Source organism: Mercenaria mercenaria, chromosome 16 (assembly GCF_021730395.1).
Source record: "Mercenaria mercenaria strain notata chromosome 16, MADL_Memer_1, whole genome shotgun sequence".
NCBI classification, from domain to species: Eukaryota; Metazoa; Mollusca; class Bivalvia; order Venerida; family Veneridae; genus Mercenaria; species Mercenaria mercenaria.
The window spans coordinates 19,092,445-19,107,333 of NC_069376.1; the positions used below are offsets into that span (position 1 = coordinate 19,092,445).

Genomic DNA, 14,889 nt, shown 5'->3' on the forward strand with positions numbered 1-14,889 from the left:
AAGTCGTGCTCATCAATAAGCCACTTACTATATCTTTAGCTTGGCATTCACATTCTCATGCTATTGAAATCTGTTTCATTTTCACATCTGTATTGTGTCTCCATCGGTAATTTTGGACTTATTATGTTAAGTTTAATTCATATACCAATACTCTTAACTGAGAAATGTACAAACTTTATATAGCAAAAAGTTAGACTAATATATTACGGGTGTAATGAATAAGAAATTCAATATACGTTGACTGAAGAATTGTGCCGCGGCATGCCCATATTGTTTGCACAAACTTTGTCAGTACATTGCACACCTAATGATAATGATGAAGATGGCCATCAAATAAAAATTCGCATTTCAATGATAATTTTCTTCTATTAGCATTTTCTACTTAAAAGAATTGTCTATTTATAGAATGTCATGGAATGTAATGCTGATTATCTGTACTCAGTGTCTTTTCGTGACAAAGTTGTAAATAACATTATAGGTCTTATAGTTATGGAAGGCTACTAATCAATTCACACAAGCCTGTCTGAAATACGATTATGTGTTATTTATACTTTGTCAACAGAAATACCTAACACTCAGTTCAACTTATAACAACGTAGAGGGAAAATTCATTATAAAACAAAAAAGGTTAATAAGCAAGTGAAAAATGCAGAACCCGGTCTTTTGAATGTTTTTGCAACACAAAAACAACTTTTTCAGAAAAACTCTTAGATAGCATATTAGGCAAAGGAAACTAATGCCGCCGATGTTGTTAATAGCACTAGCGTAAGTCTAATGTAACGAATCAACACACACCAGACTAAGCATCAATTATGGACCGAGACTGAAATCGAAGGTAACTTTACTGTTTTTTTTTCTGTGTGTTTGAACTTGCACTGAAAAATTGCTAAACACCAATATCTATGTCCTAAATTACATGCAATGTGTATTTTCTGCAGACATTCATGATGATATTCCCCAAGACAGTTACATAAAGATAACAGTCTAGATGTGACCAGTTTATATATTAACTATTTATGACGGCACAACAAAAATTTAAACATTCAAAACACGGATAACTAAAATTTAACGACAATGTGTGGTAACAAAAGTCCAAAAGAGAAAGCCATATTCAACGAAATTATGCGCCAAAAATTTAAGTATACGCCCCTGTAGAACCACCGCCAGCCAGCTATATAGCTTCCTCACAAGATAAATTCTACACCCAAGCGAGGCTTCAAACCCTTATTATTAGGGGCAAGTAATTCGAAGCAAGCGATCTTACACACTCGGCCAGGGAGCTCCCAAAATTGAGTGCACATGTGGATAAAGAAGATATCAATGGAATTTAAAAAAAAAAAACAGCAACAAAATATAACAAACAAATACAAATATACACAAATAAGGCACACAGCAAGACACCATGTTTAAACTTCAGTGGCACAACGATTTCCGGAGAGTTAGAACCGGTTAAGCCTTTTTTTGTCCAATTGCATTTGTTCCATTTTTTTTCACACTTATTAGTCATGTTTCTATCTTCACAACGAATCAAACACCATTGTTAATATTCCAGAATGGCGTTATCTGATACACAGTGGTGTAGGTCAATTTCACACAACAACAGCATAACGCATCTGTATGTGATTGAAACAGATGTTGCAATATATGTTAATATGTCTTTTATATGTGTAACGCTGCGCGTGTTCCGGGAAGTTTCTTTGGGGAATTTTTTAGCTCAAATTCTGTTTTTCGAATATTTATTTGTTTGTCTTAAGTTCGCTTAATTGAGGGAATTAGCAAAATCCAGATTCTGTTTCTTCATTTATTCAGTTTTCAACAACAATATATGGATGTCCACATAATAACAATAATTTCTATCAACACAATTACATTAATTAAAACTTTGTAATTATCTAGTCGGATATCTCGACATGAAACACAGAAGTATATGTCCTTCTTATTTCGTAGGTAAAAATCTTCTGATTTTCTTTAATCATTCACTTTTTATGAGGTTCATGACAACAATAAAATTAACCAATGATATTGCAGGAATCCTACATGTCCCCTAGCAACAAATCTCGCATACCGCGATACCTAGTGAGATTTCACGTGATTTCACGTGGTCAGGGACCTTTGTCTGCGTGTCAAAAGATTATTATCTTACAGATATAAAGATTATGTAATAAAATGCAATAAGTCTATTAACAGACATTTAAAAGCAATTACTTTGACACCGCAAGATTTTATCAATCTAGTAAGATATAAAACATTTCTATAATGACAGCCTGTAAATTTTTTGTTCTTTTAAGATTATTTACAAAATTCGAGTTTTTACATATACAACTATTTTTAAGCATTTTAAAACAAATTATTCGACCGTTGTTTAACACTAATGTCACTGCATGACATATGAATGACAATAAACACATGCATATAGTTTATTCTGTTGAAAATTTAGTATCAAAGTTAAACAACTAATAAAGTCAAGTGAGAGAGTTCCTCTTGTAAACGAAAGCCAAAAAATATCGTTTAAAGTAAGTGTAAAACTAAAATATAACACTAACAGTCAAACCTGTTGTAAATTCCCCTTCGAATAAAAATCACCGCTATAAAATCTGCTTAATAAGGACAGTGATTTCGTTTCCTGTTTAACCAAAAATAATGTAAATTTACCAGTGACGAGATAAGATTCTTTTGAGGCAAAACTATTGTAGTTTACTTAAAAGATTTTATAGCCTCCGTGGCCGGCTGATTAAGATCGCGCTGATTTGCCTCTCAAAGATAAATTCAGTTGGGGTGTACATAACTTTATATGAGGAAGCTATCCAGCTGGCTTCAACAAGGTCGGTTGTTCTACCCACGTGCTCGTCTATGCATGAAACAATGTCCAAAAGGACACCTGGTTCTTCCTTCGCCAACAAAAGCTGGAAACTTTATCATATAACCTTAAGTGTCTCAGTTTGACTCTATAAACAAAAGAACAAAGTAAAAAATTTATTTCTACTGATGTCAGTATAAGCGGGTTCAATAATCTTGCAAAATGACAACTGGAAAATTTACTGAGCAGATCGTTTAATGTGTTTTGTTTTGTAGGAGGATTTAAGATGAAGGTTTTTAAGGATGGCGAAATTGTACTGCAAACCGTAAATCAGGCGACAAATTTTTCAAAGAAGTTGTAGATTTATGTTTTTGGGGGAATATACAGGAACCCATTTACCGAATGTAGTACTAGGAACGTTTACGCATCTGATACCTCAAACAAAATCCTGGAAAAATACATTACAGAATTTGAGAAAGACATCGAGCAGGCATTAACAATTGTATGGCGTTAATTCATGGTTTTGCAGTAAGCTATAATTTTGAAAAAAAATCGGGTAAGAGTAAGAAAATATAACAATGTTACAAACTGAGCCGCGCCATGAGAAAACCAACAAAGTGCGTTTGCTACCAGCATGGATCCAGACCAGCCTGCGCATCCGCGCAGCCTGGCCAGGATCTATACTGTTCGCTAACGGTTTCACTAACTGCAATAGGCTTTGAAAGCGAACAGTATGGATCCTGACCAGACTGCTCGAATACGCAGGCTGTTCTGGTATCATGCTGGTCGCAAACGCACTATGTTGGTATTCTCATGTTGCGGCTCATTTATTAACTCGCCCAGTCTATGATTTTGTCAAGGTAACTGTCTATTTCATGTCTTCCTACAACCACTAAAAACTGTAAAGTCACCATATCTTGAATAGCGCAAATCTCATTTAGCTGTGTAAGAGAGCCATAATCAAATCACGTGAATCAGACATTTTGACATTGTTCTTATTGTAAAACGTTATTAGCGAAATTCAATCAGTGAACCGCGCATTGTTCATAAAATGTATGCTTCAAGCTAGATATAAAAGAAATCCCGAAAAGCAACATGTTGTGAAAAATATAAATTATAAAAAATGTATATGGTACAACGCATTTTTGGTAGTCTCTACCAAAATTCAGACGAGTTTTGGTAGTCACTACTAAAATGCGTTACACTCAACGCAAGTTAGTAGTTTACAAAAATGTAGTACCAAAATACTTTGGATATGTACATATCCAACGCAAAACAGTATTAATAATTATTAATCTCATGATTCACATATAGAATATGTTGTGAAAAATGAACAACATTATTTCGAAGAGAGTCATGAACTCATCAGACCTGGACCTTTTGACTTTGAAAATATAACGGCCCTAGATTCAGTCAGACAGGACCATTGGAACACACACGAGAGAGGTCAATGAAACTAACTTTGACATACATCGAGATATATTGAAGGAACTTGGCACAACTGTTCACTACAATTATTTGACATTCGTTCGCATGAACTAGTGCCAGGTTTCACAATAAGACTGGTTGTATAATACCTTTAAAAGTATATGCAAGGTAGACATGCAGCCTTAATCCACCAAAAATCTTTAGAATATTTCAATGTTGTTTAATATAGTGAAATACAATTAAAATATCCAACCAGGTAGTGAATTTGATTCCGAGGGTTACCGATTATTAATTCACCGAGACTTACTGATGTTGGACAGGTAAATATCAAACGCTCGTAATTTTTGTATACCGGACATAACTTTCTCGTACTATCACCTAACGACGGAGAATTTATTTTTTGGAAATAGTGACTACCGAAATGCGTTGCTACCATTCTGAGGTGTAACAAAGCTATCTCATGCAAATACTGGCCAACATCTGCCTGTCATGTGAAATTTAGAATACACAGTACCCAGAAAGACACACGGTATTTAAAACGGCAGTAACGATAATAAATGTACAGTAGGGTTTTTAATCCCACTAACCGGCATAAACCGCAATATTAAAAAACACGAGAAAGCAGTTCTCAAACTACCAGAATTTTATTTGCTTTTAAAATGTCTCACACACATACACGACGTGACAGTTTTAACCAATAAGCAAGCAAACATATTTATCAAGATAAAAATGTTCAAAACAGTCCAACGCTCTCGTCCTTGAAATAAATTATTTACAGAGAAACTCAAAACGAAAATATCATGCACAATGAATAGATTACAGTAATAACAATATTTATATGTCCCTGGGTATGACCAAAGTTCTAATGATATTGGCATATTGTATCGCTATTCTAAAAGTCCTTCGCATATTTCTCGGAAACCTATAATTAATACTCCCATTTTGTAATACAAGCCCTGTTGTTGAAAGGCAGCCGTCAGCGTGACAATTTTATTGAACGGCTTCTCCTCGTAAAGCACAGCTTCACTAGAATAAACGGTAAGAAGGAATATCGAAGCTATAATAACCAGTTTCCCATTTTTTTTCACATTTGACACTGGTCTTACTTAATGTTTGCTCATTCAGAAACTTTTGATTTACAAAATCTTTTTATTCATAAATATTTTATATTTGTCGCGCACAAGAGCGGACATATAGTCTACGCTAAACTTTTCTATTAAATTACAAAGTCACACTGCACAAACTACTTAATGCTACAAAATTCTTCTATGTTTTGTAATTGGTTTATTTATCCAGATCTCTCAAACTGCCGAGTTATGTAAGACAGCGTTTAAATCGCTAAAAAATCGTGAAAAGGGAATATGTCTTCTAGTACGTGAGAGTTATACACAATACTTCTATTTTCTTTACAGGAGCAGGATTTAAATCCTTAAATGCAGCAAAACTTAACGTAAAAAAGACAATGACTTTAGAAATAAAGCAAAGCACAAAAAGAAAAGAAAATTATTAACATTTCGTCACAGTGCCTTTCGTTGCGAAGGTCTCTACAACTGGCGTCCAACCATAAATATAAGTACACAAAACCTTTTAAATTAATGCCTTACCTGCATAGTTTAAAAAGGTAAATGGGATCAGCGTGTATAAATCCATACGATCTGCTCATTAATAGTCAATGTACACTTAATACTAATTGTTAAAATCATACAGTAATCCAACAGCGTGCCGTTCTAGCATTCTAATTGTTGATTCCAACAGCGTCCTCAGTACCCGGTAAGCAATTTATCCAGCCTCAGTACCCGGTAAGCAATTTATCCAACCTCAGTACCCGGTAAGCAATTTATCCAGCCTCAGTACCCGGTAAACAATTTATCCAGCCATGAAAGGCAAACATTATTTTCCAATTCTTTATTATGATTTTTTGCCACTATCCGTGAACAATATTCATGACAACAATAAATATCTACAATGAAAATATGTACCGCACGTTTAACATGGACTTGACACAATTGTTGTTATTACGATATTGTATTGCTATGCCCAGTGCCATTCGCTTTCTCTTAGAAACTGATAAATAATTAATCCAGTTTACAAGTTATGTTGATAGACGACAGACGTCAGCGAGTGGCAATTGAACTGAAACGTGTTATGATGTAGCAGGCACACTGGAGATAATGTTTGTGAGACTCAATTGTAATTTAAATAAGGTGTTTGCAGCGTCTCAATTCTGTGTATTCGCATCAGGTGAGATACTTTTGACACTACCGCATGCACAGAGATTAATGAGGACAATTTTAACTCAAGGGCAATGATTGGGATAACTTAAAGGAATTTTGATACATGTACTAATACAAGGACAAAGACTAATGAGCGTTTTTTTTTTTTTTAGTTTTTTTTGTTTTGTACTGACAAAAGGGTATAGATTGATAGGGAGAGTTTTGATACTAATTCTAATTTGTGTACATTAAGATTAATAAGGAGATTTTTGACACTTACACTAGAGCGAACTTTAAGATTAATAAAGAGACTTTTGACACACCAATACAACAATACAAGGCAAAATGATTAATAAGGAGACTCTTGACACTAAAACAAAGACAAAGAAAAATAAGCAGATACTTGACGCTAACACATGGACAAATATTAACAAAGAGATATTTGACGCTAACACATGGACTTAACAAAGAGATATTTGACGCTAACACATGGACTTAACAAAGAGATATTTGACGCTAACACATGGACTTAACAAAGAGATATTTGACGCTAACACATGGACAAATATTAACAAAGAGATATTTGACGCTAACACAGGGACAAATATTCACAAAGAGATATTGGACGCTAACACATGGACAAATATTAACAAATAGATATTTGATACTAACACATGGACAAATATCAATAAAGAGATATTTGACGCTAACACATGAGCAAATCTTAATAAGAACAAATGATACTAACATAAGAACAAAGATCTTAAGGGTATTTTTATACTAACGTCAGGGCAAAGATTGAAAGAAATTAGCACGTTCTAAGAATGCAGCCGCCTTATAACAAAATTCTAGTGTATGCATGCATGTTAAATTATCTAATTTGTGCACACAACTCATATGTAGTGTGTAGGAACAACTGATATGTAAATACAACTGATATGTACACACAAGTGATAGGCAGGTAGTATAAAACAAAGACGTACCTCTTACATATTGTTAAACCTGCAATTCTGTACAAAAACATAATTCACTACTAGCCAAAGACACCAATTTGCTACCAAACAAGTCAATACTGTAACCGATCATTTATGCTCAATTTTTTTTAAAAAAGGAAACTTTCACTTTATATTTTAATGGAAAAAGAGTCTGCAGTTTCCATTATTTAATGACATACCATTACACCACGTGCAGTCCTGAACTTGATACAGGATTTTCCAATTTCCAATATAAAAGAACTGTGCACATTTACTGGTTGCATTTCTCTTGCAATGTCTTTCCTAATGTATCTACTGCCTACTCACTCTCTGATGCATTATTAAATCGTTCTTTAAGCTGTACTTTTGAATTCTATTAATGCAATTATGTTTACCGAAACGGAGCACAGCGTAGTGAAGGCAAAACCTAATGCATTAGAATATCAATAAATGATCTATAACAGACTTATAGTTAAACACCTCCTCTCATTTTTTTGAAAGGTTAAAACAACAACAACAAAAAACTATGTCTAAAGTAAACTAATCGGCGCCTTCTTCAGTCTCTTGAATTTCATTGGCTTGTCTAATCTTCACTCATGAACGAGGGGTGCATGTTTATCGAAATGACATTTTAATTGTATTATCAGTCCCTGTATTTGGCAGTTGTTCCGCCCCTTGAATGTTGTTGATTCAAAGTAAGCGTATCTATGAATTCTCATACATTTTGAACCACTTCGAGATTAATTGACTCATTTATTTCCTTTATATAATAATGTGAAAATAAGCTGGTTACTTTTTTGAAAATCCTTCACTTTTCATTGGTTAAAAGATGTTTGAACTATAAGACGAGTTATACGACGTCGCCTCATGGTTTCTTACACAATTGTGCAATATATATATAGTTTGTATATCTAATGTAACTGGTTGCTATAGATCATCATTGAATAAAGTCGATTTTCAATAAAATCGAATGGAATATATAATTTTCCGGATATGGTACAAAACAATGATAATCTCCACACAATCTTTTCTCGTGACTGTCGTAAACAACGTTAGGCTCACCATTGTGAAAGGCAAGTAATCAATTTACTAATGCGACCTAATTGTCCCTGCAGGTGTCACAGAATGTACTGCCTTCAGATATACATAACATTTAGTTCAATTTATTCGAAGAACGACGGAAAGTACAATAAACGTTTACAAACTCCTCTGTTAAAAAGCGACAATATGTATTAATGATTTCATATACTAACTACATCTTAACAAAATAACCTGAAAGATACTCTCCGAACAAGTTTCACGAAAACATATACACGTAGCAAACAAACACATCTGCAGCTACGTCGTGTTCAAACTTGAAGCCAAATTTAAAATGGTAATAGGGAACAATTAATTTGAAAATTACACAAGGCGGACCGATATCAATGCAAGAAAAAAAAAATAAATAAAAACCAAACAATTCTGAGTAATGTCAAGGGAGAGCAGGTTGACGTTTTATATATACTCAGCACTTCATCGTACGACATTTTCAGCCTGTCGATCCGGGTTTTCACACGATGAAAACAGGTAAAATATCGGTTTCAGAACACTAAATTTCTAAACAAAATATTGACCCAAAATGAATACCTAGTTAGACCGGATCTGTAATATCTTTAAACGACGGACTTGACCTGTCCGAATATTTTACAGCATGAGGCTATACATAAACAATGATGACCATAACGGTTTACTTTTTTCGCAAGTTTGAGTGCAGTCTTCATGGCATAACCGTTTCTGTTTTGACTGAGATTCGATACCTCTGGTAAGTTTTTAGACCCAATTGTTTCTATGGTGCTATCAAAATCGATTCAAGACCTTAGTTCTTTAAAATAATAAATAATCAATTGAATATTCAATACATGATGCTCTTGTGCACTTTGATTTCTTTCATGGTTGTTCACTGATACCAAACATATATATAACAGCTTACCTTTATACCTTAACAGAGCACTATGTGTCACTGACAACTCCAATTCTATACATCATTACATCAAGACGAGTACTAACTCCATACGAGTGACATGATGTAGACGATAGACATGACAGTTTTCATCACCCGATAAACAAATAAAGACGATTGTATGATATAGTCATTTAGAAATAATCCACATTTTCCTGCCTCAGTATGGGCAAACGCTATACTAAAACAACACCAACGTTATATGAAAAAAATGTTTTCTCCATACAAACAACACGAACTTTGCACAACTACAGTTATTGCCTTATTGGTATCACAGTTCTCCATGTCTGTCGCCTGCTCTCACAAACTGATAAATAATTAATCAACATCACAATTTCTGCTGTTGAACGACGGCACGTGCATGACAATATTAACTGAAATGAGTTTGAGGCAATAGAGACACTAAATTGTGTTGGTGTTTTCTCTATAGGAGGAGTGTTGTTCTGTAATTATTTGCTTTAGGAATTAAGAGTGTTAGTGAACAAAGCATATCTGATAATAATAAAACACTTCGACATATTGGAACTTTACAGTAGTAGTTAAGATTTCTCAGTGTCCTTCTTTGTCATATTTATTCTAATATATACACTGCTGTTTAAATGATAAATGTCAATGATAAGAAATTAACAAAATAAAAACAACAAAATGAAAGAAAGATCCCAAAAGCCAACCCAAAATATGGGTTATCAAAATGCCACGACAAGGGGCAGTATATCTTTTCCACCATTTACAGATTCCAATGATATTTCAATATTGACATTCTATATCAATAGCTAAACAATTTTCATACATCTGAACTTAAAGGTTAGTTCCTATTTAAATGTACATAATTTACTGAAATTCGAAATCAATATATTATATTCAAAAGGAGGTTCTTGCCTTTAGATAAATATGGTTATGTTAACTTTAAAATTAAAAATATGTGCAAAATAGCATGAGCATCCTAAGAACATTTGTAGATTAAATGATCAGTGCATCTTGCGTTGTTTATCGTTCCTTTTACCACGTTCCAGAGTTAATCTGAACGATGAACTCTCTTAAGAAAGCGATTAATTAAAACCTCGGTCATTTGAACTTTTTAGCTACTTCCATTACGAAATAAGAAATAACACAAAAGAAAATCACACCAGAAGAAAAACGATCTCAAAAGAGTATGAAAAGGCATTCATTTTCGTTATTATAATCAATTAGCGTTTACTCGCTTCAATCTTGCCAAAAACCAGTAATAAATTTAGACAAGTTTGTCTGCAAAACGACTTGCCAACCTAACAGAAATTGAAATCAAAAGTAGATGTATTACTTTAAGTTCTTGAACTTGTACCAGCAGAACGCTAAACTACGAATGTGTAGGAAACTTAAATAAATCAGTTAAATTGGACCTTGCCTGCTGACGGTTGTGTTAATTTCTTGCAAGAAATGTCTATATAAGTCAGTACATTATGTTCAATTGCCAATTAACATGTGATGACGACAAAAGTGATACTTTACTGAACACATTATGATACATAGACTCCCCAGAGATACACTAAATGTAATCAAATCCATCTGTTGCAAATAAACCATTCTAGAACGGTCCTCGTACCGTAGCTGTAACTGCAGGATATGATATATATTGAGTGACTTATCTACAGACAAACGTAATAAACAACGGACTGTGATGAGTGCTCTTGTGAAGGATATGGTTTTGTTTTGGCGTGTATATTAAAAAGTAGTGCCTTTGCAAAGAACACGATATTGTTTTGGTGTTACTGTTATAAAGAGTGATTTTGTGAAGAACATGATATTGTTTGGTGTTACTGTTACAAAGAGTGATTTTGTGAAGAACATGATATTGTTTGGTGTTACTGTTATATGTTATAAAGAGTGATTTTGTGAAGAACATGATATTGTTTACTAATAGGTGGTACTGCTATAAAGAGTGATATTGTGAAAAACATGATATTGTGTAGGTGTTACTGTTATAAAGTTTGTTTGTTTTGTAAGAACATGATATTGTTTTGGCGTTACTGCTATAAAGAGTGATTTTGTGAAGAACATAATATTGTTTGGTGTTACTGTTACAAAGAGTGATTTTGTGAAGAACATGATATTGTTTGGTGTTACTGTTATATGTTATAAAGAGTAATTTTGTGAAGAACATGATATTGTTTACCTAATAGGTGGTACTGTTATAAAGTTTGTTTGTTTTGTAAGAACATGATATTTTTTTGGTGTTACTGTTATAAAGAGTGATTTTGTGAAGAACATGATATTGTTTGGTGTTACGGTTATAAGAAGTGTTCAAATGTAATCAGTTCTGATACGCGTTTGGTAATTTGTGAACCAAACATATTTGATAAAAGCAGAAAAATTCTGCAAATGTAGTAGGTATGGTCTCATAGTGTCATCTTTTATTTCGATAGTCATCCTATATTTCATCGCGCTACTGAAACTATAATTGCCATTGATGAGGACAAAATGCAAAGACAAAGGCGAGATTGTTAAAAGAACTCGCAAGTGATTCATATTACTTATATGGAGGTCAACACCATGCCAAAAAATGTTTTGTCCCATAGCAATCAACGTGATATAAGCTGCAGGAACATTTTTGTACAGGGCAAAATCTCAGAAAATACGTATATATGTATGAATATTTGTACAGGGTAAAATCTCAGATAACACGTACATATATGAATATTTCTAAGGGTAAAATTTCAGATAACACGTACATATATGAACATTTGTACTGGGTAAAATCGCAAATAACACGTACATGTATGAACATTTGTATAGGGTAAAATCTCGGATAATGCGTACATGTATTAACATTTGTACAGGATAAAATCTAAGATAACACGTACATGTATGAACATTTGTAAGGATAAAAACTCAAATAACACGCACCTATATAAGCATTTATGTAGGGTAAAATCTATATGTATGAATATTTGTACAGGGTAAAATCTCAGATAACACGTACATATATGATCTCACATGGCACGTGTGAACATTTGTACAGACTAAAATCTTAGGTAACATGTGGTTATCCACAAGAAACTGCAGTAGATATTTTTTATGTAATCGCTTGTACACGTTTAACTCTGGATGTTTCTGTTTTTGGCAACGAAGACGTTATTTTGTTGCCATTTGAATAGCTTGATGAGTTATATAGAAAACAAACAAACAAAAAAAAAATAAGATAAAAAAAGAAAGGGTTTAAATGCAGACTGTCAGAACATAATTCTTATGGTGGCATATTTCTGCATACGATAATCATAACATTTACATGAAAAAAGAAATCATGAACTTTCGTGAAAAAAAACAATACTTTTCGCGAAAAATTGAATAAACTTTCGTGAATTTAGGAGAACGTATTCGTGAAAATCTTATCTGGATGTCGGTTATCGAACATATGTCACAATATTCTTTTTATAAGATTTCCATGATGCTTATATTTTTAAGAATGGCGTATGCACAAAAATTTAACATTTCATTTTTCACGGAAACAAGCATGGTTTCGCAATAAATATCTAAATCATTTATTTGTTATACCGCATGCAGTAGTTGTCACACTCGTGATTATTTTTTCACTTGGAACAAGAGTTTCTTCTCATGAAAAACTATACGAATTTTCACGAAAAGTATCTTCTCATGGAAAACTATACGAATGGAAAACTATACGAATTTTCACGAAAAGTATCTGCTTAAGTGGATGCAGAAATATGTCACCATACATTCTTTAGCTGAAACAGCCTTACCATATACACCGCAAATCTGATTAACTTTACCAGGCAATAAGATAATAGTAATCAAATTTTCAGAGATAGTCTGTCCTTACTGTTGAAACGTATTTCGCGTAATTCAATCACTGAAAGGCATATGGGTCTTCAGTGTTTAACTCTACAGATATTGCATGACTGTATGTAGGCATTACCGTAACTCTTTTCTAGACCAACAACGTATAAGTAACCATCTATTTAAAAAATATTTCTCAGATGTAAGTCTCTTCTATGGACGTCAAGTCATATGCATACAAACTTAATAATTTAAAGGAACAATACATGGTTCACCATGACATTGTACAAACCAATACGATTCACCATGACATTGTACAAACCAATACGATTCACCATGACATTGTACAAACCATACGATTCACCATGACATTGTACAAACCAATACGATTCACCATGACATTGTACAAAGCAATACTATTCACCATGACATTGTACAAAGCAATACGATTCACCATGACATTGTACAAACCAATACGATTCACCATGACATTGTACAAACGAATACGATACCAATACGATTCACCATGACATTGTACAAACCAATACGATTCACCATGAATTTGTACAAACCAAAACGATACCAATACGATTCACCATGACATTGTACAAACCAATACGATTCACCATGACATTGTACAAACCAATACGATTCACCATGACATTGTACAAACCAATAAGATCTGCCTTTTAATAGTTGCTATACTCAAAATTATTTTGAAACTAAGCAATTTCAAACAGCCTGCTGTTTTTCAAACAAGTTTACTAGTTCTGACAAGACAAACATTAGTCTCCAAAACTGTATTCCCATTTCTTTGTGCTGCGACAAATATTCACGACAATACATATCTACAGTAATAATGTGTACCACGAATCATTGAATGGACATGATTGTTATTACGGTATTGTATTGCTATGCCAAGTTCTCTCAGAAACTGATAAATAATTAATCCAGTCTTACAAACCATGTTGACAGATGACAGATGTCAATGAATGGCAATAACTGGAATATGAATAAACAGCAGAAAAGCTGCAGATCATATGTTTTGGTGGAACAGTTGTAAGTAGGTAATTTTAACTTGTTGTATTATAGATGTCATAAGGAATATTCATAATCCACTTGATCTGTGTATAAATCTATTGGATAAGCGCAGGCTTGCTTAACATGAAGCATTTTGTAAGGGGATTCCATGTTAACTTAAATATGTTCTAAATCGAGAAATATATTAAAAGGAACAGTACTTTTAATTTCTTGATTTGGCTTGTAACGGTCATTATTTAAGTTAAAGATGTCATATACGGCAACACTGGCACCAGAACAGAAAGAAAATGCCTCTGTACATGTTATACCAACCCCCTATAGGTATTCTATAAGAACCATGGTCATGAAGGGGAAAATATACTAACCCGTTTCAATCGCGCATTTCATATCTAAAACACGCAGTTCGGTAAATGTGTGTTATGGACATCGAAGAAGTGGTAATTTATCTTCCATTGTGTACCGGTCACATTTCTTCAATACATCTTAAAGCGTAGTTTATAGTTATTTCAACGTTACACAAGAAAACTTGCTTGAGCTTCCCTGGTGAAGTTCCGTTCTAGATTACAAAACCATTCTGATTGGCTGTTGTGAAAATGTATGTCAATCGTCATTTTACTACACGTGTTCGCTAAAATGTGAAAATGCAGCATAAAAGTGCAAAAT

The 14,889-nt window shown here is 33.5% G+C and overlaps 1 protein-coding gene across 3 annotated transcripts in view; it reads right to left on the bottom strand.

The window, feature by feature from the left end:
• Positions 1–14,889, bottom strand: part of LOC128549511 (uncharacterized) — an 84,210-nt gene that overhangs the window by 59,697 nt on the left and 9,624 nt on the right. The window contains exon 1 of one of the 3 annotated variants that reach the window (XM_053526277.1): positions 9,382–9,603. The exons of 1 other annotated variant lie outside the window; for it this stretch is intronic. Coding sequence is in view for 1 of the 2 variants with exons in the window: in XM_053526276.1 (XP_053382251.1) it covers positions 5,830–5,835 (6 nt within the window). In the remaining variant the exon portion in view is untranslated. Of the gene's footprint in view, positions 1–5,829; positions 6,788–9,381; positions 9,604–14,889 lie in introns of those variants that run through there. One more of the 3 variants, XM_053526276.1, reaches the window with a different exon arrangement.